This window comes from Pararge aegeria, chromosome 2 (assembly GCF_905163445.1).
Source record: "Pararge aegeria chromosome 2, ilParAegt1.1, whole genome shotgun sequence".
NCBI lineage: Eukaryota > Metazoa > Arthropoda > Insecta > Lepidoptera > Nymphalidae > Pararge > Pararge aegeria.
Window position 1 is genome coordinate 8,972,701 of NC_053181.1, and position 26,993 is coordinate 8,999,693.

General features: G+C 34.0%; 1 protein-coding gene across 1 annotated transcript in view; it reads right to left on the reverse strand.

The window, feature by feature from the left end:
* Nucleotides 1–18,447, reverse strand: part of LOC120632134 (syntaxin-23-like) — a 104,076-nt gene extending 85,629 nt beyond the window's left edge. Inside the window, exon 1 of the mRNA XM_039901943.1 lies at nucleotides 18,328–18,447. Within this exon, the coding sequence (XP_039757877.1) occupies nucleotides 18,328–18,447 (120 nt within the window). The remainder of the gene's footprint in view (nucleotides 1–18,327) is intronic.
* Nucleotides 18,448–26,993: the final 8,546 nt, after the last annotated feature.

Here is a 26,993-nt window from a genome sequence, read left to right on the forward strand (position 1 = left end):
CTGCTTTTTTTTTACCTAATACTATAATAATATGCGAATATGCTTCATGTAACTCTATATTTTATAACCTCATAATTAAATCGTAAATCTGTAGGTTTAATGTGGTAATAGACCTTGCTAAATTTAGTTACGGCACTAAAAATTCGCTGTGTCCCGCTTCCTGAATGTTTTAGCGTCAGAGTCAAGTAAGTACCCAGACTCAAACCATCGATAGTTGCATCTTTCATTTTGGAAACTACATAATATGACACTTATTAATAAAAAAAAAACAAAAAGATTCAAATTTAATTTATTTCAAGTTTCCTATAAGCACTTTTGGATACGACAAGTATGTCGGTTTGTATTGACTTTACCACCGGTTTGGGAGGCTAATTCTACCGAAAAGAAGCCGGCAAGAAACTCAGCAGTTGCTCTTTTTCAACACTATTTTACAATTTATCAACTATTGTTCTATCTTGTGTGAGATGAAAGTGGATCGGCTTGCTTATCGTCACATCGATGTATTAAATGTGTATTGATTCATTCTTTAAACTTAAGTAAAAGTAAATCTAATGCTAACTTCGGTATCATGTTATAAAAGCATAGGTATATTTACTACTATACCCCACAAAGGTTTTCTGCACTTTTCTTAGACGATCTGCTGATATTACTTGTAACTTCTGTCTGAAAAAGTCAAAGTACAATCTTAGGGTCTCAGGTAACTGCCATAGTAATTATATATCGTTACCTTGGCAGCGCCATCTCATTCTTGGAGGCAGTAGCGGTTAGAAAACACCCTAAAGGCACAGATTGTATCGTTCGTTATCTTTTCGTAGGTAGGACACATACACGCTTGAAATTATGCATACCTTTTTGTATTATGACGCATAAGTATTTGTAATAATCTGCAAGTAAATACCCCTTTCAGAGCAAAGAAAGTACAGGAAAATGGGTTACGTATGACTTTCCAATTTTGTATAAGAACTATCGAGGTGTCGCAATTAAACCAATGTAAGTACTGGTAGTATTGATGAGCAATTCGTCAAAGAAAAAAATATTTTAAATAGATAAAAATAGTAAAGTTATTTTTTGTAAAAGGTTAAACAAATTGTGGATAACCCATTAAATCACGTGCAGGAAATCACTATACATAAAGAAATCTACATACACGCCTCAACGGAAATTCAGGGATATGTTTATACAGCTTATCTGCAATAGAACAGCGTGCCTATAATATTCTATACTGCATACTAGTCTATTGAGAGATTTGCGTGGCAGTGGAATATTAATAGACCGTAGCTTAATTAACGCAATTACTCGATTATGGATGGGTTACGGCTTTGGTTCTATGTTTGTTTATTATATGTTCCTCGTATTACTTTAAAAAATTATATATTTTATCTCATCATCGCTTTTCCGTTTTTACTGTTTGACATATATAATATAATAAAACCTAAGAACTAATGTAGATATTGTTCTTAGAATAGAATAGAAAAGAATATTTTTCTGTCATATGTCATATGTTATGTGTTCTTATGACAATTTGTTTGGAACAAAATAAAAATTAAATTAAGGGAATGGTGGCACCAAAAGGAAGGTCTCGTTGAGATTCTGAGTGAGTAGGACCGACTTCAGTTTCGGGGGGGGGGCGAGTTCTAATCTCGGCACGCACCTCTAACTTTTCTAAGTTATGTGTTCTCCATAATATTCTCCATAGTGTGAAGTACACCAATCCGCACTGGGCCAGTGTGGTGGACTACTACCTTAAGCCCATAATTGTGGGAGGAGACCCGTGCCCTGTAGTGGGCCGGTAATGGGTTGGTATGATGATGATGACATGGAGTTTTAGGATACAGTTGTATTTTTTACGAGCCTTTACCTGTTACTGTATAAGTTTTTTGGCTTTGCTTTGTTCCTGCCTTATTTATACAGTTTTAGAATTTTACTTCTTTTGACGCGTTATGGAAAAATGATGAGAGTAAACTTTTGCGATGCGCGCGCACACTGTCACAAAAAATCGACACCCTGAAGTTAGCTATTCTAACGCGTGTACATAAGTACACACCCGGTTTTTTTATGAATTTTAATTTTATTGGACGCTTTCTACATATAAAAACATACCTTTCTAATTAAAAAAAATGTTTTGTAACATTTTAGTTTTTCATACCTTATTACACAGTCGAATATTCATTCAGTAAGCGAGTGGTATTGCGCTATGGATTCTAAAACAATAGCACACTAACCGCATCGTTATGAACTCAAGTGTCTCGTTACCATGTGGATTCTGCACGTAATTAATGAGATTATTAATTAATAGAAGTTTAATACGGTCCTAATTTTAATGATCCACAAGTCAATGTAATATTAAATTTAAAATTTTAAATGAATTTCGAAGGCACGTGTCGTCACCTCTCTCCATACAAACGTCCTCCCAAAGACACTCCCAAATTAATATGCACAAACAATCTCTCCAAGAAAATTAAAACACCAAGACTGGGTTTGGGAGAGTCAGCTTGGAGCGTTAACTCAATATTTTTATGGATATAATTGATACAATTTTATTGTATCACTTACAATTGATAGTCATCGTTAAAGCCCGCCAACCTGCATTGGAGTAGTATGGTGGGTTTATGCTCGAAAACTGTTTCTCCTAAGAAAGAGGAAATCTTAGGAAGTACCGTATAGACTTGCACACGACGGGTTCCGTACCCAGGTATATCAGAAATACAGATGTTTTTACCAAGATCCAGAAAAAAAACGTGTCTTGCAAAGGCCCCGTTAATTTTTATCTTTAAAAAATAAATTAAATACTGTGTGAAGGAATTAAGTGAGTTTAATAGTAAAAATGTGCCGTTTGGTGGCGGCAGATACGAATACTAATAATGTGTAATAACAATAATGTTCTGTGATACAACTACCATCTACTGTGGCCACCTGCGTCTGTACAGCAGCAGCGTAGTGGTCAGGGAAAAACGATTCCATAGGGCCTTGTTGAAATATCAAAAAGTTTAAGTATTGCAAAGAAAGGGGCGGAATTAAGCTTCATTTGCTATACTCCGCGAAAAGCAGGAGAATAATAGGCAAGCAGTAATTTCTAATTTCTTCAATCCTTATACCCCACACCAAACAGATCTTCGGCAATGTACCCTCTACGCACGTTTCGTTAAGGATTGTTCCTTTACAATTATTATTGAGGTTGCTCCGGTTTCGGGGCGAAACGTGCGCAGACCATACATTGCCGAAGATCTGTTTTGTGGGTTTTTATCCAACAGATAATTAATGAACTTTAATAAGAATTATAAATGGTCACAATGTCATACCTTTCGTGAACACTCTCTGCAACATAGTTTCAACGGACAATTTTCTAACTGTTCTACCACAAGATCTCGTACCCTATAAATACCAACTGTTTGGGGGAGCAATATAAAATGAATAATTAGGCATCATAGGCACGAGAACGTATTTTACAGTATAATCAATCACGTTTGGGTTTTCTCAGCTTCAAAGGCAGCATAAAGAAGCTGACATATTTATAGAATATCGTTTGAATAATGAAGGATAAATCTTACCAACATTTAACGAGACGTCTACGTTTTACAACCTTAAAAGTTTATTTATTATACTATGTGGATAAATCGGTATGATCTCAACGAATACACAAGCGGAATTTGCTGAAAATACTTAGTTACCTGTGGTTATATAGTGAGGGCTCACCTATTTACTACTGAAGCCTTTTACAGAGAGAGCCGAAGAACACTTTTCTGTTTGTATTTGTTTGAAGTTGTACTTCTTTTGGCACGTTAGGGAAAAATGATGAGAGTAAATTTTTACGATGCGCGCGCGCACCGTCACAAAAAACCGACACCCTGAATTTAGCTATGTTTGAAAGTGTGCACTTTCAATTGTCATAGTCTGCGGACTCATTCCGGTGATTTAATTGATTCAATGGTACAAAAACGCTCTACCTACCACTAAACCGGCAGGGCTTCGCGGTTATCGTTATTTACTGACCAAATCTGTACTTTGTTTAATGTTCTTGACATTGATTTGGTGGGTATTTTGATATAAATACGACTGCTTTTTCGATACACTTCAGTCCTACATGGACTCGAACGATGCAAAGATACCTCCCGGTGGTATGAAAGGGACATTTTCCTGTCATGCAGACGAGATCCTGCCACAATAAAAAAAGGGATTGAATCGCATGATCTGTTATCGAACATAGGAATCAATAGACTTATGATGGATATATATAAAATTCAAAATTCATTTATTTCAAGTAGGCCTAATATAAGCACTTTTGATGTATTTGATGAGTATATATACTTATATATATATATATACTTAAGCAACATTAAATAATTAGTGACGCTGTTAGGCCCTTACGTGGTATAGGACTATAAACGACCATATTACGCGTTTAGCGTTAATGTAAACATCTACGAAGTATAAGTAATGAATCATGTTAGGTCATAAAGTTTCGTTTGATGGTCTATAAATCAAAATTCTACTGATTTACGACAAAGAATATAAGCCAACAACAAATTCAAGGGCAACAAATTGTGTGTAATTTTACAAGCGCGGTTCGCCTGTAAATTTAAGCGCTAACATCATATTGTTGGAGGCTAAAGATGATGGAACCACAGAATGTTATTAAACGGCATAAATCCTTAAGCGAGTCCTTACGAATATACAGAAATACTTTTACTATATTTAATAGACATCGATGGACAGATACGAAGAGTTTGTTTTAATGTTTGCATTATTTCTCTTTCTTTTTAACCTATTACTTTCATCAAGGGTTGTTTGTGAACGGTTTTGCGGACAACCCTTGGTGAACGTTTAAAATGAAATGTATTGTTAGAAGGTGAAATAAAATTTTTACTAATACACCGTACAATCCGGCGTGTTCTTCTTTACCGGATTAAGTGCCTACTAATGCTATAAATTCGTAAACTGTTACGCAAAAGAAGTATCAATCAATAAACATCATCGTACATTTATAATAATAGTTGATTTTCATTTTCAGAGCTAAAAATAAGTTTTGCACGATCCACCTAACACCTAACAATAACTCTTTCAGCAAATTTATCATGAAGGCTTAATGAATTATTTAAATCTAAGATTTATTTATATCACAGGAACCCAGTCAACAATCCCAGTCAACTATCCCAACCATACTGGTTTTCAGAACTTTAGATAGTTGACATAAAAACTGAAAAAAAACTATAAAATAAAATAAAAACCATTGATTTAATATGTTACTCTGTGTTAAACACTTATTACATACTAGCTGCGTTTTTCGTACGCGATTCTTACGGGTTTTAACAAATCCCGCGGGAACGTTTGTTTTCCTGGGTAAAAAGATGCCTATGTATTATACTCTCCGTCCTTTTCACTAAATCTATACAAATAACAAGTTGATTGGTTGCTTAGTTAGAAGGGCAAACATACAAACATACTTTCGCATTTATAATATTAGTAAGGATACTTGGGTTACCTAAGTTGCCAACGGCATGGCGTCACAGATTTTGGGTCAAGAATTTGGGTTGGAAACTGATGTAAAATAATGCAAAGTAAGGTTTTAAGCAGTTTCATTTACACTACAAGAAAAAAATAAGTAAAAAAACTCGCATTTTTCATTAGAAATGACCTTTATTACACTTTCATTTAGAAGTGTGTACGCATTCCCCATTCAATGTTAATGTACACACCGCGTAGGTACTCGTAATTCGAGAGGTAAAACAGCTGTCGGGTTTCCAGCCATTTGCTAGCCCTCTCCCATTTATTCTGGGAACAATGACCTATTTCGAGTTCCCGCGAAATTAAAACATATCTACTGTTTACTTTTATGGTGTATTTTTGCGTGGGGTTTTAGGGATGATAACCATGATGAATTAATTACTTCCCTTTACTCTCGCAAATTATTTAGCAGCTGAAATAAGTAAAGTAACATTTTATTTATTTAAAAACTTTACTGCACATAAATATATTAAAACAATACAAGTTACACAAAAGAAGCACCGACAAAGACGTGCTGCTATGCGATTTAGTGTTGCGGTGCGATGTCGCGTAGAAACCCATTAGGTGTATGACTACCATACTCCCTAACAGGTTAGCTACCTTCTTAGACTGCATCATCATCAAAAACACCAGGTGAGATTGCCGTAAGAACTAACTGGCGGTCTTAAAGAAGGCGGAAAGTAATAGGTTGACAAGAAATCGGAATATTATCTATTACACAAACGTATGTCTGAATATTACAACAACTACAAATACAAACTTTAAAACGTCCTTTTCCTATCTGTCTATCGATGTCTATCAAATATATTGGAACGAAAAATTATAAATGTTTGTTGGCTCTGCCTACGGTGCTCGAACACACTGCCTGGTGACTGGGTCATAGAAACTCTATCGCATACAACCGCAACTAACCCTATTAATTTGTCATGCATGCGAAAGTTTCTTCGTGAAAGAAAGACAATGATTTGACAATCCCTATAAACAAACCATAGAAATACTTACGATTCAGGTGTGGATATATAAAGTTCTGCTCTATTCCATCAAAGCCACTTAAGATCGTCACATAACTTAGCAGTCTTAGGAGTCGTTCATCATAACTTATGTATAATTTTTTTATTTAAGTAATAAAAAAATATTAAAACAACTTAAATAATCACTGAATATTCATATTATACTTTCGTAGTTATTCATGTAGAAACAATGAAAAACATGCTTAAAATTTTTTGTGACATGTAACGAAAAATTCTTCAAACAGAAATGTGGTTCCCTTTTTTGTTGTCAAGAAGTATATAGATATACTTATACGAAAGGTTTCGAAAAAGGGATATGTATCAGTTCTTTTACATGAAGGAGCTGTTATAGTAGTTTCAACCCCATATTATAGCAGCACCGTACATATTCGCGATAGATTTACTGACGTACTTCACATAATTTCGGTTAGATAAATATAATAAATGGGAACACTATGACCGCCAAATTGTATACCTTTTGTTAAATTTTTACTGTTAATTTGTTATGTTTATGTGGTGTACAATAAAAGTGTATTCATTCATTCATTCATTCATATAGAATATATAAATAAATAGTATGATATAGATCCAAAATGACTTCTTTATTTTATATCGGAACTTAATATAAAAATAATTCAAATGACATTTCTATGATTTATCGTGGACAGTTGTACGCTGAATGAAAAGGGTACGAGCATAACATTATTCAACGCTTCCCCGTGTCTATTCATATCCCACTAAATTATTAAACCTAATCGACTCGCCCTTTTAAATATTTATCCAAGTTTACTTAGAAATTATATTCCCGTACATAAACAAGAAAATTTGTTATTATTATATCGTAGTTTTAGTAGAGCGGATATTCCGTTGGACTAATCAGAAAGTGTCTGTTTTTATTAAACATGCTATTTGTGTAAAAGTGAACCTATATTGCGATCCGACCATATACGTATACGTACCTAACGTAGCTAGCTAAATATATTTTTTGCCAAAAAGCCAAAAGACACTTTCTCAATTATTTATACATAACATCTGATTTAGAGAAAAATACTATCAAACTCTGCATTTAAAAAAAGAATATCATTAGTGTGCACATCAGGTAATTTAAGTAACTAGTAAGATTAACAAAATCAAAATCAGGAATACATTATTTTGTCACATTACTGACGCCACGTTACAAATGTCGGAGTGAAAAAACATTACATACCTAACTAGTGCGATAAGAACCAATTTTTTTGCCTAATGTGCACACAACATGGGCAGAAGATCTCAGGCTTAAGTGGTGCTAACATAAGAGCAATGTGGAGAAATACTTACTGCCATGGTGTTTACAGTGGCTAATAGGTTCTATTTTATACGAAATGTTAACACTATCTCAAAAGACGCTTATCACTAACGAGGCGCCGTAGTTCTTAATCGAAAGGGTGTTATTTATTAACTCCGTTATCGGATTGACGTCGTTCAGCTTTACCCTTTTAACGGCTATGGGTAAGCTCGTATCGTCTTAGAGTTTCTGTATTTCAACATTCAAGAACTTCCAAAGTTGTTCAAAGGCATTAAGATCTCTGGATATCAATAGAATTAGTTTATATACTTAATTTTATTTGTGGAGGTTACCCGAATGTATTTCTTCCCGATTTATACGCTTCGCAAATATCATTCTATACTGATCTTATGATTCTGTTTCCCTATAACTCATAATATGAGTACCTCCAAATCAAGAGTGATCTTCAAGGCAAGCACGAATCACCTTAGTCTACATCACTTAGGCCAAGCGCCAGTATATTTTATACTTTTATCCGCAAGTAAATCCAAGTTTTTGCCCGGTTTAAAAAAAAATTGCCAAAATCACGGGCTACTTTTTAGGGAGCCATTTTAAAGATGCAAGCTACTTAATATTTTTTTTTTTAATTAGTTAGGTGGTTCCCGTGGGATTGTAAAGAAACCTAAACAATATCGGGCCAAGCCACGGGCACTTCTAGAGTTACAAAACTTCGCAAAGTATAAAAAATGTGTGATATCAAGCCAAAATAATCTCTCAAAGCAAATATAATCAATGAAGCATATGTATAAAACTAGATTAGCTATTTTAAATCGAGTATCGATTTTAGAGCAAAACCAGTTTGACAATGCAATTACTTTATTTTTGCATTTATACTCGCCGTCACAGTTCATCATAACCTCGTCAGCATGGTTGCCACGCAGCGAACCCTGTTTAGGTGCGATAAGACCACCGATTGTTTAAGTAAATAAATAAATATACTACGACAACACACACATCGCCACCTAGCTCCAAAGTAAACGTAGCTTGTGTAGGTCCTAAGATGACTGAAGAATAATTTTGTTGAATAGTATACATAAATACTTATAAAATACAGATAAACATCCAGACACTGAAAAACGTGCATGATCATCACAGAAACATTTTCCAGTAGTGGGAATCGCACGGCCTCGGACTCAGAAAGCAGGGTTGCTGCCCACTGCGCCAATCGGCCGTCAAAAGTGTAAGTGTAAAATCTATGTGGCGTTTGTGTATCATAGTATTTAGTATTATAAAATGCGATACCTAGTGTCTATTCGTCTATTTGTTATAGCAATGATTGAGGGAAACATAGTTGATTAAATTTTACACCTATATGGCTCACACCCTTATTATAGTTATGGATACTTTTTGTTCCCGGAAGATTAATGTTTTAGTAGTAGTGGAGCTCTTGGTGGCAGAGCTCATCCGAGGAAGTACTATCACCATAATTATTTCTGCTACCTTCTAAATGTTGCTCTGTTTTCCAATTACCATAAGATGGAACTGCTTGAAAAGAATAAAAAAAAACAGCGAAACATACGCGAAAAAGTCGCACATACAGCTAATATTGCATATGTTTCGTGGCTAGCTCGTTAAAGTATACTTAGCAACTAAACTAGCAATAAGGCCGCCTTTGCATGTCTACATTGTGTACTGTATACTCCTTACTGTTTCATTTCCTGTATGTTATACGTGCAATAAAGTGTTTCTTCTTCTTCTTCTTTCTTTATTTCAAGTCTTAATAAATTCTAATATAAAAATTTTATGCTAGGTAAAACTTAAGACACAGGTATAAGACTCGCTTGAAGTTGATGAAGTTTTTAATTCCAAGAACAAATGAGATATTTTAATAAGGAAAGCGCAACAAAGCCTGGAACAAACGAATGGAGTTAAATGGGCAAAGTTGGGGACAAACTGTGCCGGCATTCATTGCAACGACAACTTGAATGAGAGCTTTACAAACTTATGCAGATCGAAGGTACCGTTCAGATTCTATATTATGTATCTATTTACGACTTATTTACAAAGAATTGTTTAATATAAATCCCAGTGGTTAGGTCTTCGGCTATATTTTCGGCACACAGCAACTTTCCGAAGATATTAGAGTTTTAAATAATTTAATATCTCTTGTTTTATCGTCGAAGGAAAACATCGTGAAGAAACCTACATGCCAAAGAGTTCTCTATAATTTTTTCAAAAGCCTGTGAATTCCTACTTCGCACTTATTCTCATTTGACCAGCGTGGTGGACTCGGGCTTAAACACCTCTTAGAGAAGGGTTGAGGCTGTGCCCCGTAAGAGGGTTGCTAATGATGATGAATTTTGATTGATCATTGAGAGATAAATTTAAAGATTTTCAGATAATGACAGTTTTTAGCCAATACATATTTGAAACTTGAATGTATGTTCACAAAAATATATCTTAATTTAAGAGAAAATGCGACTGCAATAATTTGATGATTAGAAAAAAAAACTTGCAGTGCAATGTACTAGACAACATAAAATAAGTAGTTCATAAAGGAAATTGTATACAATTCTACAATTAACTACCAGTTGATATCTTGGAGATGTCTCTGAAAAAGTTCAAAGTTTGTATTAAACGTAAGCTTAACGTAAGCGTACAAAAGTACCATTGTAGTATTAAGGACTACGTCAACGATAAAAATGCTTGGGTGGCTTGACAATGTGAGATGTAACATAAAAAAAAATATCAACCGGCTAAGTTTGTTGTGGACTTCTTCTTAGACCAGGGCGCGTTCTGAAAGTAGACGCGTAGCTTTTGTTTTAAGTTGACGAATTTAGTTATCGCCATCAACTAACTTCTGCCATATTTTACATGTAATGTAAACCAAAAGTGCCATCTATGTGCCTACTTGAATAAGGAAATATTTGACTTTGATGATACTGAATAAAGTTAAGAACCAGTAAGCGGGCGATGGAAAGAAATATGCTCGGACTATATAAATCTACGTGAATCATATCAGAAATCGTGAAGCTGAACTGCCAATGGGTGGTACACATAGTTCGCAGAACGGATGGATACTGAGGTCCCAAGGTGAATGAATGAATATACTTCTATAGCACACCAAACAAAAAATAAGATTATACAAAGCACAGCGTATTCAATCTGACGGCCTCATCGCTACTTAGCGATCTCTTCCAGGCAACCAATGGCGTGAAAAACACAAGTATATAAATTTATAGAAATAAATAAATATGTTATATACCATTACATATTAGTAGGTAGACCCCAATCAGGTGGAGAGATGACATCGAAAAATCTGCATGACGCAAGTAATAGTTACGAGAGGTATCAAAAATTTTATATATTCGATTGTTCGATATTAAATTGTTGTCATAAGTAGGAAGGTTCATCGAAAGTACACCAATCAAATGAATTTGTCGTTTATTTTTTTAGAATCCAAACAAATTACAAGATTAAGTCTAAATGAGAAAACTGGCACAATACCTAAGCGTACTTTTCCAATTTGGCCCTCGTAACAATCTTTAAAATAAGATCGATAGTGATATAAAATTTGACCCTTAACTTACAGAATTCGTGCCGCCGCTTAAATTTCCTGTTAAACTTTATCATAACCAAAATCTTCGATGATAGCCTATTTGAAGACGTTAAGACCTTAAACGTTTCAGCGTGAAATCGTAAATTTAAATTTTGATACTGTTCGTAGATATTTAAATGATCACGTTAAATCACCGAGTTCTTGATCAAGTGTTTCCAATTAAAACGTAAATTTCAGTTTGATATTTTTCAGGCTATACCTACTTTGTAATCGCAATGCTACCTCAATACCTAAAAGAACTAAGTAAATTCAAACGTTTAATTTTATATTTTGTTAAAAAATCTTTTACCTTCATGAATACTTAAAAATATACCTGTAATAAACCTAAAATATAGCTGAATAGTTTGTACGTTAATTTTTAAAGGCGAAGAAAGATATTAAGCCTTTTTTTTAACTTTTTTAAACCGCTTAAGCCGAGCAACACTAGCAATTTCATTGTAATTTGTATGAAAATATGAAATTTGAAGTTAATTTTATAGGAGAGGATTTGGTTTTTTATTATTTGAACTTGCTTTAGAGTTGAATTGTTTCTAACTGAAATTGAACAACGATTACGTCTTGCGTATGTATTGTGTTGTTTTGGGAAGCACATATTTGCCCAAGGCACCAATATGTTTTCGTGAGCACATGTTTATCTAAAGCTACAATACATGAATAGTTAAACATGCGAGTCAGTTCACAAGGTTAATATTGTAGTAGCAGTGTAAAGTAACTGCGGGGACTGGTTGAATTATATAGTGCGTTGATACCGCTTTCAATCAGTGCATGGTTCCAGCTTATGGCAGAGCTTTATATCGTATCGTAAACTTGTTTTTTTCACGACTTCGTCCGCGTTTGTTTCTGTTTTTTTCTAACCAATTTTTTTTATTTTCTACAATTTAGCCTTTGGCTTGCGGTAAGAGATAAAGCCACTTAAGATGGGTACCCCAATAAGCTGTTAGGGGTATGACTAAACATAAAAGGGTTATTTATTATTAGATATTGTATTATTAATTAGACATTGCATACATATTTAAAAGATGAAAGAATTTTATGTTTTCTTGTTTGTACTGAATAGATGATTATCTATAAGCAGAGCAATATTTCATGCAATCAACACGCCCTGTGTAATACACCTGAGGCGTACGTTAAGCCACATGTGCTTCTATTTACACCGGCTTTTTGGCGGCAGAAACAGGCGTGGCTGTAGAACTTCCCAGGACGAGTTTTGTTTTAAAAATTCCTACCACTCTTGAAATCTGTTTAATGCGCTGGTCAAACACCCTGCGTAAGGTAGGCCAAAGTAAGCTTATAGATAATGAATCCAGTATCTAAGAATTGGTTATATCATATTGTAATAGTAATAACGAGGTAAACTTATTCAGAACCAGATTACAAATCGTATAAAGCTTTCATCAATCTTATATCGTAACCCACCTAATATTCCCCCCCATAATATAGATAATAGCTATCATACATGAACTTGTGAGGCTTACTAGTATCTAGGTACCGTATTATTTTACGACTAGCAGTTCACTGCTACTTCATACGCGAAAACATCTATTTATAGCTAGATAAAAATATTTTTGGGGTCTCAAGGTGCTGGAATTGCAGCCCCGAACTGTTATGCTCAGCGTTGGTCGACCCCCAAAGAGGTGGACAGGCGACATTAGGCGCGTCGCAGGTAGCCGCTGGATCCAAGCGGCACAGAACTGTGAAATTTGGAACTCCCTACAAAAGACCTATTTCCAGCAGTGGACGTCGATCGGTTGATATGATGATGATGATGAAGTTTATTTTCTCCTTACAAACATCAATCTGCTATTCTAGTACACCAGTCACATGGCCCCGCCCTCATTATTATTTCGATTTCTTAGCTTTCTTTCTGATCTTGCTCGATTGCTTAGAATCGTAGCGTAATATTTAATAGCCGTAGCGTAATGTTTAGTAGCCATAGCGTAATGTTTAACAGAATTTCGTTATTATGAATGAGTGCCTAATGGAACAAAAACATTTTTCAAATCCTATTGATGGTTTCAGGGACTAGCTAGCATACAAAAAAAAAACTATGAAACTCTTCAGTTTTATTATATTAATCTATATTCATCATCGTCATATCAACCCGTTCAAGGGAACAGGGTCTACTATTGCAATTACAAGGGAGATTATTTGTTGGCGCTCGCTTGTTGTTATATCTCTTAATACATAATATATTGTTTAATACATAATTAATGACTAGTTATTAGCGTCATTAGTCTAATAGATATGTAATAAATTATTAAAAACGAAACTTAATACATTTCATACCTACTCAGATATTTTAGCGATACCGCTGCTAACGCTATGCTACATTGGTTTTATGTGACTCGTTTGATGGTGTATATGTTTGGGGGTCTACCAACGCTACGTTTTCAGCACCTTGGGACTCCAACGTCCATCGGTTCTCCGAGCTATGTGCAGCGATATCCAGCTTGGGTCTTACAATAGTTATAGGATATTCAAAACAACCGCTAGAGCCACTACGATTTAGCAGTATAACAGCAATTTAATTTATTCCAAAAAATTCAAATTTTAGATAGGTACGATACCCAAATTTCATGCAAAAAAGTCACTATACGTAATTGGTTCTGAAATCTATTCAAGTTATTCCCGCATGTGTGACGCAGTCGACAGGTGCGGCCTATTATTTGATATACGAATATGAGATAAAAGCAAACAGAAATTCGTATCATTTTCCGTTGCTTTGTTTGCGGAGGAAATGATTAATTTCCAGATAATAATTTCGTTGTAATTTCAGCTTTCGCTATCTTTATCTGTAAACATATTTTTTTATTCCACTAGAAGGTAACCTTTAACTGCAATCTCACCTGATGGTTAGCGATGATGCAGTCTAAAATGGTTTAGAGGTATGGCAGTTATATTAAACCTATAATCCTAATTTGTTTTATTATTTCAAAATATTGTTTTAAATGCGAATTTTATTTCGTACGTTTACAAGAGTTTGAATACCTCTACATAAGTTTGGCATTCACTATTTCACAGAACCCTAAAAAATAATCGATGGAATGATTTTAAATGTTTACAGAACAGTGCATTTATTTATAACAGTGTAGCCATACAGCGAATCGTGACTCGAGTAACGTTGGTTTCTTTGTAAAAAGAAATTTCGATTCGCTCAGAAAATACAGTGACATTTCGTGTCACAGTATGAGTTTGTTCCGAATGCTTGGAGCACATAGTTGGATGCTTGGGGGAATTCTTGTCGTTGAAATGTCATCCATTTTGAGTACAACCTCAAGTACAACAGTGATAATGTTCACATAGTGTTCAATTGTTTCAGTCACGCGAACTAAGAGCAAGTAAGAATAACAAAATAAATGTATTGTAAGAAAACTACGGATCACAAAAGACTGAGTTTGATATCCGATAGGCCAAACATTGTTAGATAATGAGTTATTCTGTACAAAAAATCTCCGTATGTACCGGTTTGAAGTTATTTAATATTTAGATAATAATAGTATAAATGCTTGTTACTCAGTGACGCCAAACAGCTGAACGGATCCTGATGAAATTTAGAGAGTTAGATTACATTCTGGAATAGCTTATATGGTACTTATTATTTCAGAAAAATGTACGGTACCCGTTGGATTCAATTGTTTTTGTTTTTCACAGAGCAAGATTACGAAATATTTTGTATAGTGGAAGTTAAGTGGTTAGAGAATAACATAGGCATACATATCTAAATTTCCACGTAAACGTAGTCGCGGGCAACGACTAGTATGTTAATAAAATCTAAAACGTAGGTATTAAAGTATCGTGTGAAGCTATCGTGGTAAGGAACGATCAATCACGCTTATTTATCGCATTATCGAATATTCAAAACATTTGTATTCAGTAAAATCACAAAGAGTTAAGTTTGGGTACGAAGATTTTGTTTAATGAATACTGATATAATTCATGACAAACGGAATGGGCAATAATGAATGCAAGTACAACTCAATTCGGTGCATTAGATGTTCTATTCATCTCATGAACCGGATAAAATTGTACCCGGACTGAATTTGCATTTGAAAATATTTACATAAATAAAAAAAACTAAATAAATTTGAAAATGCTTACGTTATCAATGTTTTATCTTACAAGCAACGTTTGGCAAATTTAGGAACCACATTTCAAGTTGCTGTGAATAAATTTACATGTTATACTTTTACTCATTTCGTAAAAATAAACCGTTATAAATTTAGTTTTTGTAAAATGATCTTTAATGAAATTACCAGAGAACGGAAAAAACATGTTTGCAGAATACGGTGTTTGATATTTCAACTGTTTATGAAAAGATTTTGGTAAATGATCATTTTTGAGTCGTTTTGTTAAACATTTGTAAACCAGTACATTGTATCTGTATTTAAATAATATCATCTTACAAGAATATCAGAATCTAGTTGTTAAGTACTTTACATAATTTGTTCTCGACTTCCGAGAAAGCCCTGTGCTATTTTTGGCCTGACTTTCGTCCGATAATACAATATTAGAACAAAGAAATGTTCTTGTATAATATTGTAGTTATGTAATTGCCATCGTCATTAAGAAAGAAAAGCAAATTAGTATTGGATTTTCAGTCCCGAGAACAAGAAATTGGCGTATTCCACGTGCCTCGGAAATAACATTTATGTTCTGTCCAGACTATTATCTTAAAAAAATGTTATTTAATGATTTAATAGCAATTTTTAAGATCCTACCGACCCATATTGGAAATGCGTAGTGGTTTTAGCTCTAAAATCCCACTTTACCTTACAAAAGGTTTTTTTCCCCGGACTAATCATCAATATCAGCAGTCATCCTATTATGAAATATGATTAGTTTATACAATTCTTTATGTTTATATACATGTTAGCTACAATAAAGTATACACGGTGAACATAGTTCGAAATCCATAACTATATCTGTGAAAAGGTCATAATATTATGATATCAAACGAAAAATATATTACGTATAGGTGTAATATATCCTAGAATAATATAAATAAAAGAACAAGTCTGCGTACCTTGAAAATTCTATTTGTCTTCTTGTAGGAAAAAAAATTCACAATAAATAAACCAGAGATCAACAAAAGATAGTTTCCCGTTATAGGGAATCGCAGGACTGAGGCTTCCCGTAATCGACTTCGGAAACTTGGGGCCATAAATTGTACCTACGGGATTACGATTTCGTCAAATTCTGACCCTTAGCAATAAAGTGTGGAGAAAACCATTACAGTGCGTCAAAACTAATCTTAAATCTCGGAAATCTTATGGCATGATTTTTTATTATCTATTAAGGCATAGTTATATAACTTTAGTACCTATAATTTGGTTTCTAGGAAAGTCATGACAAAAATGAACTAAAGACAGAAACAATAAAATTCACTGTTAATGTTGGATAGCCTTTCAGATATGAATAAATATATTTTTATCAAAAACTATAATTAATTGCACTGGAAGACAATTCGTTTGTTCTAAAATTAAAACCAGTGAGAAACAGTGACAACCGCTATAGATAACAATAAGTATTAAACGGACCACAGTGACCAAACCTAGACCAAACATATAAAAGCAGCTGTCACAGATAACAATATAAGGAAAATAAATGGTAGTGGTACCAAACACCCATAAAAATTCTCACCACTACTCGATTTAGACTTTTTTTCCAATAATGTTCATATCATTTGAAATTTCAGTTTTTTTTAAAGAAATTACAACCTAAACTTTATTAATAAAATATTTTAATTTCAAATAATGTTTATATCAGTTTTCATAATATGAAATTTCAGATTCTTAGAGAGATGACAATGAAATTTGTGTGTTTATAAAAATATTAGTGTGTGTTTTGACTAAGGTTTTTTTTAAGGGATTGTTTGAACATGTTAAAATTTATCCTTTTGCCAAAATAATGCGCATTTGCCCTCAAAATTGAACACATTTGTAAAGGTTGCCGCTGCGTGCGAATGAATGGATGTTTGTTACTCTTCGACGCAAAAACTACAAAAAAAATTGGCTGAAATTTGGAATGCAGATGGATTATACCCTGAAATACCTCTGGGCTTCTTTTCACCTCGGAATAAACCATGATTTCCGTGCGATTTGTAAAAAATTTAAATTCATGTCTATGAGTTATAACTACTTCTGTTAATTCAATCACTTATCAGTTACTTCTTCAATGCAAGCAACACCGCGTATCTCAGCTTGTGCAAATAAATATATTTACAGGCGTTATTTTGCGGAAATCCATGATATATTATGAAAATTAAGCTTAATTTGCTATACTCCGCGAAAAGCAGGAGAATCTGTATGGTGTAATTTATAATTTCTTCAATCCTTATACTCCACACCAAACAGATCTTCGGCAATGTACCCTCTACGCACGTTACGCTCCGAAACCGGAGCATCCTCAGGAGATGTTGACTTTACAATGAATAATTGTTAAGCCTTAACAATTATTCATTGTAAAGTGAACATCTCAAATTATATATTACACCATACAGATTCTCCTGCTTTTCGCGGAGTATAGCAATTTAAGCTAAATTTTTATAATACACATAAATATGTTATCAATCATCATGTTTGTAACAAAAATGTGAGTTAAAAGTTACAAGAATGTCTCTACTACAATTCTATATTTATATTATCGACGGCCGACTGGCGCAGTGGGCAGCGAACCTGCTTTCTGAGTCCAAGGCCGTGGGTTCGATTCCCACAACTGGAAAATGTTTGTGTGATGAGCATTAAGTGTTTTTCAGTGTCTGGGTGTTTATAATATGTATTTTCTAAGTATTTATGTATATATAATTCATAAAAATATTCATCAGTCATCTTAGTACCCATAACACAAGCTACGCTTACTTTGGGGCTAGGTGGCGATGTGTGTATTGTCGTAGTATATTTATTTATTTATTTATTTATTATGTTAGTACATACCTTCGCCGGATCTTGCTGGTTGCTTGTAACATAGACGGAGGCTCGACGACCCAGCAATGTTCTACTAACAATAGAACTGCTGCGTCGACCAGACATACGATCTTGTGGCACTGGTAACATGTTGGATTCACTTGTATCACTTTACGAAGCAACGACACTATAGTAACATAATATTATAGAGATAACTAATGGAATATTAATGTTTTCATGTAATATTAATTCGTATATAATAGATAGTATACAATCACATTGACCTTTCGTTTACAATATTGTTTTATTGTTATTAAATTTAACACAGCAGCGTATTCCGTATGATAATCACTTTTTCATATTAATAGTTAAAGCTAATTAGTTTTGGTATTATTCTCAAAGTAGGCACATTATTTTTAAATATTTTTTTTTTTTATTTATACACTAAATTATTTGGTAGTATTAAGTGGCAACGACTGCATCTGAAACAAACAAGATGACTTTTAATACAGGCAGAGCTAATTTATTCACTCGTATTGAGGAAAATAATACATTTTTATTCCACAAATTGGAATGAGTTAACAAATGTATATTAGAAGAATTGGGCGTGCAAAGGAAAAATAGGCAAATTACAAACTCAATATAATTCCCAAGAATCTGAGGATTGAGAATTTTGGCAGCTCAAGCTATCACGGTATAGTAGATTATGCGTTAAGTATGACAGTATTAGGCCCATGAGCTATATGTATGAGAGTTTCGTAGCCCACTAGATTTTGGTTGAAAAAATTTACTCACTTCCAATTCTTGCCTCGATTTATGCTTTCCAAGTCAATCTGCGCTTTTAAAATACTTATAATCAACCACAATGCAAACATATGTTAAAAAAAAACAATTAATTAGAAAAAAATTCGCGACGTTTTTTGTCGCGGGTGAAGGTAAACCGACCAACCAGCATCGTTCATTGGATACAGCCCATATTAAAAGTATAATTAAGAGAGTATAACTAATTATGAATCGTGAATAATTTGGTAAAATTAAACGTTCATTTATGATAATTGAGAAGATAAAAATATTTGTTAATTTAAGGAAATGTTTACTATTTTTGCCCTATTTGGTTAAAAAATAGAATTTGTCAATATAACTTGCTGTCAGGTACAAAATAAACTTAAACGGGTCATCATAAGTAAATAACAAGTATGCTGTTATATTTAAAATGACGCCGTGTTATTTAATATTTTTTTAATACCGCCTCGACTGTAAAATGCAATTTACCATACATGATCCATTAAATACTAATATGACTTGGCTGCATACTCTAGACGAACGCATTATATGCTACTATTATAACTACAGTAAATTAGAAGATTCACGCGAAACATCATTTATACCAAGGTTAAATTTGTTTGTAACATATTGAGCTAACGTGGTGATACAGTTGGCGATCACGCGGGCGAGCCGCAGGAAAATACTAGGGAATTAATTGTAACATTTGTAGGTATTATATTATGATTGTATTAGATAAACGAGCCACTTTCTCTAGAAATACTAGTAAAGATAGGCCAAACAGTAAAAAATTTCTGCTCATGATGAGGGTATGTCATTTGCGACGCCCATTTGTTGTCCGTGATAGAACTCATTCCTGTACTGATGTGTGTATAGTCGCATTTTTTTTCTTAAAAATGAAAAATATAAATGAATGTACATCATAATCATGTTTATGTTGAACTTGAATTGCGATTTTGTCTATGGTTCGTAATACAACATTAATCAAAGCTGTCCAATACTGGTTAATAAAAAAGATTGCATAACCACAATATAATACGAGAACATAACTTTGTTCTAATATTGTGCTCTCGGACAGGCTAAAAATAGCAAAGGATTTTTTGCAAGTCGGGAACAAGTAGATGTTAATAATTTTTATATATAGAGATTTAAAGCTATGACTCTTCTCGCTGCTTAAATGAAGGTGGACTAGTATATAAATAGATCATCGTGACCACCAGATTATTAGCTATTATACTCTGCTGTAGAGACACGGTCACGCACTTTTGAATCAGAAAGCTTTAATTAATAAAATAAATAATAAAAAAAGATAAGGACCGTTTAAATTAGAGACATGAGAAAACGCGCAGTATGTTGGCGGGGCTGCCAATTTAATATCTAGAAGCGCAGTGACAGCAACACCTTTGTGGCAGACTCGCGCTATATGGTATGGTATGTCGTTATTTTTCTGTGTTAGCATTTTTTTTATTCAATCAAATTTGGTGTCTTACCTAACCAAGGCAGAGTTTATGTATGTTAGATTCCTATGAATTCAACCTCCATCATTGGCTATTCTCAGCGCGAATTGGGAAGGAAGTTCTAGGAACTAAAACGCCCCGGTAGTACGTCCGTTTTGCGACGTCGATGGTAGGGTTTTCCCGTGATATTTACTGGCGAGTCTGTGCCACAGTCACGCTACTGCAGCGCCTAAAAGCGTCTGATTTTAAGGCTCCATTAGTGACTATACTTCTACATATTGTGCTTACATAACATGAGGCACAAATTAATGTAGTTGTGAAGTGCTTCGAGAGGCATTTACTTCATCAAAAACTCCGTAAGCATCGGAATAATAAAAACATTAATTTTAATTAAACAAATAAATAGGATCTCAGTTGTTTGGTGTTTTACACGCTACAGTCATGTCGTTGCAGCATTTCTAGAGGCATCTGATTTGAAGGTACTGTGTATTGTTGACGCAAAAAGACACACAGCAGTTCAGAACTATACTTACTTTACTTAAATAACAAAATATAAAAATAAAAATAGGAGAAGTGATGCAGAAAAATGTATTTACTTCGAGGAATCCTCCGTTAGCATCGGAAAGGCTATAAAGCGAGAGCGTCCAAACGTGTATTATGGGCATTCATATTACCCTCAGCTATATCCAAGGCTTAGCAGTATTACGATAAAAGAACCTAATAATAGTGCTTGGGGTATGTCGTTCTTAGACTCCAAATGATAAAAATATATGAGTGAGCATTATAGTGTAATTATATATACATATATATGTATTTGACGGTTCAATTTCTACAACTGAATAATGTTTATGTGATGAAAAAAAATGTTTTTCAGTGGCTGGGTGCTTATCTGTGTATTATATGTATATCTTCTTAATATATATAAATCTCCTGTCACGATGTTTGTCCGCGATGGACTCCTAAACTACTTAACCGATTTTAAATAAAATTGGCTCACCGTGAGCAGTCTGGTCCAACTTAAGAGATAGGATATCTTAGATCTTTAATTATAGTCGCAATTTTATTTTATTGCAAATTATTTGTCACATGTTATATATCTATATATATATAATGAAAATGGTCTTCGTTTGAGGCTCAATCACGCCTAAACCACTGATCGTATCGACATGAAACTACCACCATTCGATGCGAAATTTTTCCTAGATGGTTTATGGCTATCTATTTTTTGAATTCCAACATTCCTTCATTTTTTTATTGCTGTTTTACTTTTATGAACATTTATCCCGCTAATAAAAACAAAAGATAAGCATTTTCTCTTGATTCTTTTGTTTTCATGGATTTCAACAGAGTGTATTAAACGGATTATGGTTTTTTACATTCAGCTAAGAATCTACTCACGGTAGTGGAGAACGGCTGGACCAATTGAGCTTTTTTTTTTATCTTCAGAATTGTCAGGAGAAAGTTTTGTATGTAAGAAAATTTTAAAAAAGCCCTATAAAAAGGTAAAAATTTCGATGATAATCGAAGAATTCCCATCTATATAGTCACTCACCACGAAATCTCGGGAACCATAAGACTTAGAAACGTGAAACTTGGTAGGAATATTACTTTTGCTATGTAGAGGTCAGCTATGAATATATTTTAAGAAATTCATTCCCCAAAGGGGATTGCGGGGGCGTTAACAATGAACAATTCCCGTTTTTAAACTATAGCTCCTATAGACTTCAAATTTGGTAGGAATCTTCTGTAAGAGGTGTAGAAATAGGCTATGAACGAATTTTACGATAGCTCACCCCACAGGGGGTTGCGGGGGTGGGTATTAACAATTAATATTTTTAATTTTCCAGCTAAAGCTCCTACAAGCTCCAAATTTTGTAGGAATTTTCTATAAGTGATGTAAAAATGATTTATGAACAAATTTTACGATATCCCACCCCAAAGAAGATTGCGGGGGCGTTAACAATGAAAATTTTCAATTTCCAAGCTATAGCTCCTATAGACTCCAAATTTAGTGAGAGTGTTCTATATGTAATATAAAAATGATCTTCGAGCGGATTTTACAATTAATCACCTCCAATAAGGTTCGCGGGGGTGGGTGTTAACAATAAAAAATTTCAATTTCGAAATATAGCTTCTAAAAATTCTAAATATGGTAGGAATCTTTTATTATTCACATAAAGAACATCTCAAAATGGATTTCAATAAAGTCTACTTCCGACAGGAATTGCGGGGGTGGGTGTTAAAATCTAAAATTTTTATTTCTAACCTGTAACTTCTACAGACTCCAAATTTGGTGGGGATCTTCGTGTATGTAGGGATATTCGTGTATTTCCTTACAACAATCGTCTTTTTGGCAGCGGAGAAAAAGTCATTGAGAGGTTTCAAAAACTTTTCTTTACATGTAGCTATCCAATCAACGGACTAAGAATTTTACATTCATTTTACTTTTGCAGACTACATAACCGACGAATTCTTTTATTGCGGGATCGCGGAAATGTAACAGATTAAAATGAATGCATTTCCAAGCACATGAGATGTGGAAAAAAAATTTAGTTACTTATTCCAATAGAATTCATAAAAAACATGCACAATTAATTTTCTATAAAAAATTGATGTCACGGAGAAAATTTTAGTTAACAGAAAATTCATCGCACTTGAACCTAGACAGATTTCAACTTCACATATGAGACTTGCAATGACTTTAACTTAAACTTTCAATGCTCATTTCAAATTTTTTTCTTCATGTCAATTATTATTAATTTTTGGAAGAAAGGCACGGAAATGTTATAATGATTGCACATTGAAAGTTACAATGAATATTAGTGAGAAAAATCACCTGGATGAAAGATATAGGCTAAATCGATGGAATTTGGAATTTGAGTAAGTCTAAACAATATCGATGCTTACAGTTCTATCCGCGGGGCCTATTTATGTTCATACTAAAATAAAAAAAAGGAGAATAATAAAAATATGAAAAAAATAAATAAAAATGAAACATAAAATGTAATTTATTTCCTTTTTCAATTCGCCCAGCGAAGCGGGCTGGAAACGGCTAGTATATGTATATATATATACTACAATACTCACTTAAGGCTAAGCGATACTGAATACTTTAAAAACAAAATCAAACGCAGACGAAGTCGCGGGCAACAGCTAGTTATTCATATAAAAATATTCATCAGTCATTTGAGTACCTACCCAAAACACATGCTGCATTGTCTTTAGGGCTAGAAAGCGATATGTGTATTATCGTAGTATATTTATTTTAACATAAATAGTATATAAATACATTTTGTTAAATTACATGATTAGTACGCTCCAACTAGATACGGAAAGCATATTAATAAAATGCGGCAATTGATATTGAACTAAAGTCAGTTTTTATGTACAAATTTTCTTAGCTTCGTTCTATCCAACAGCAACTATTCATCAGGTAAAAGTTAATTTGATTAATGATGTTTTTGCAGCATTGTTGCAAATAGGCAATACCAGTTTACCTCTACGATACCTAATGAGATTTCATTCTTCGTTCAAGAAGCTATTGTTCTTAGTTGAGTGGTATCTAGTTGTAACGTAGCAGAGAATTAAGTACATTGCGCAACAGAAAATGATTTATAACCAGCGAACTTTAAGACAGTACAACTTAGAGCAAAAAAATGAGGACGTTTATGTATATATGTATGTTCTATTGTTTTAAGCGTCTCTTTGAAATTCTTCTCTAAGATTATTAACGACAACTTTTTGCACGCCAATCTGGGCAGGATACGTTACACTTATAAAAATTAAGCAAGTAAAATAAAAAAATTGATTGATTGATTAATTTGAAATAAAAAATAGATACGAGTCAGCTCCGTATTGGCAACTTGGGGTGCGAGCCTCGGGGTATTGCCTCTTTACCCAGGTCTTCCATGCGGAGAAGTAGGATTCATCCTGTATTGTATACATAACACACATGTCTTGAATCATTGAAATATGAACCTATAAGGAAATTTAATGTTTCTTACTAGGTGTCGCAAATATCTTTAGACTTAGATTTCTGTATTGGAGGACAGAGGACCATGGTTTAATTGGCAAAACACTCAGGCCGGAATAGCCATAGATCAGTTGCGTGCAAAGGGTTTGTACTGATACTGAGATCATTTTTGTCTGTCTGTCTGTCCGGGCATCACGTGAAAAAAATTGGTATAGTGGTTAACGGATTTAAATAAAATTTGGTATAGTGGAAGCTGATATCCCGAGTCAACATATAGGATACTTAACTACTACTACTCTCAAAAAGGATTTTTTTTGCAGTTTTTGCAACATTTCTCATTAATGATATTAGCTATTGGTCGTAGCGTGATGTTATATAGCCATAATTATTACTACCAATCCAAAAAAGAAGACAGGCAGACAAAAAATATCTCAGAAGCCCTTTGTACGCCACTGCTCTGTGGCTATTCCGGCCTGAGTGTTTTGCCAATTATGATGGTACCTAAACGTTACTCCAAACGACGGAAGTATGTAGTAAGTATATCGGAATTGTCGGAATTGTTGTTTCGTTAAAATTCTATAAAACAGTCCGCAACAACATACGACAATTTTTTTAGGCGGAAGTCACGCGGGTCCGCTAGTTTTGATATATATTTGTAGGAGATTGATTGGACGGTGAATTTAGATGACATCACACTAATGTTTTTAACTTTATATCAAAAATTCTGAATAGCTAAACTATACAATACATCCAATCTATTAAACTTCTGCTTGTTAAAACTTTTTCCAAGAGTAGGTAAGTAAGCCACAATGAAGGAGCAATATTTTATTTATAAAACCAGTGAAGGAAAATATCAGGACGGGCTATCGTGCGATTCATCAATGCCAGCATGAAACCGCCGAGGGTGGAAATATGAGAAAGCAACTTCCTTTTACTGTTTAGGCACTCCTAAAAGTACTTTTGTTGGAATCAATATGGGATGTCAAAGGCGGTGAGAGATTTTTATTTTTCTTTATTGACAAAAGTTTAGGCTCTATTACAAACTTTATTGATCAAAGACTTTTAATGCAAATAAAAAACACAATGCCCCGTCTTTTGAAAAATTAAAACAAGACATTTGTGATGAAATTTATTTGTGCGTGTAACGTACGAGTATATATATATCAAACGTACAGCCTGATTTGAGTTTGGTGATATATTCGATTAAGTGTTTTATTACGACGGTTTTAGGCTTTGTTTTATGAATATCTCCAAAGCGATTAAAGGAAAGCTTTTCTCAGCTATCAAAATTCAAAATTCAAAATTCAAAAATTTTGGTAAGCTAGGCTCCATTTTAAAACACGAACTTCTACATTTCGAACCCCTTTGGTTCACGTTAGTTCACTACTAATGACACTGCAATAATGGTAACCTTGACCCGATGCTAGAAAATCTGAAGACTACCTAGCCCCTCGAAAATGCAAGTAGGTTCGGTATATAAAATGTCTCCTATGTAGATATTTTGTCTCATGAATTTGATGTTAAGAGTATTGTAGTTGATTTTTCTTGGAAGACCGATGTCTGTCAGGAGACTTTGCTTCTTTACATAGGCTTGATAGTTTATTTTTAATCTTTGCAGTTAATGGTTAAAGGCCAACGGGAGACACTGGGCAAGGTTGTTTCCTCGTAAGTTTATTTTTTTTTACATTAAAAGTTAGAAGCCGTGCCGTGTGACAATCAGTTAAGACCACTAACCTTTATTGAATTAGCGTGATGCTCTAAAACCCTTATTATAATAAAAACCTTTGTGGGACTTTAATAAACTGACGATACGGTATGGGAAGTAATTTCGAGCAATCAATGGACGTCCACTGCTGGACTGGTATTGTAGGAATTTGTGGTCTTCTGTCGTTTGGGCCCAGCTGCTCACTGAAGAGAGCTTAGCTTGGGGTATGTCTACGTGATCAAGTCAGGAATGAGCAGATCCCTAGAAGAACCACAGTTACTCGCGTCTTGTTAAGCTATCTATATAGCTCGTGAAAAGCTCGAGAAAGATTGTGTTTAGGGACTAATCATTATGTATTTCAACAAAGTAGTTGGCAGATGCCAAAGCCTATACACAGACCATTACGTAAGAATGAAGGACACACAACTCTCGTTCAAGGTCACTAAGATTAAGGACGAATGTTGAGAGGCCATGAACGACTGACAGACGCTCGCCTTGCGATGTAATCCAATAAAGGCTGACATCGTTTTAACGGCACACTTACTCGTATAATTCTAACGCATTCAGAGCAAGAAATATTATAACAGTATTAATAAAATTAAACGGTATCTGCGTGTGTGCCTTCCGTTTCTTTTTTTATAATAACAAAATTTGGACTCCTTTCGTCTTGAAAAATGCCCCCTTTTAATAGCCTCTAAAATGTGTTGAGTATCTTTAGTATTTACCTAAACCACCGTTACATCTTCATGGTTGTTTCGTTAGAACTCAGGTGTCGGCG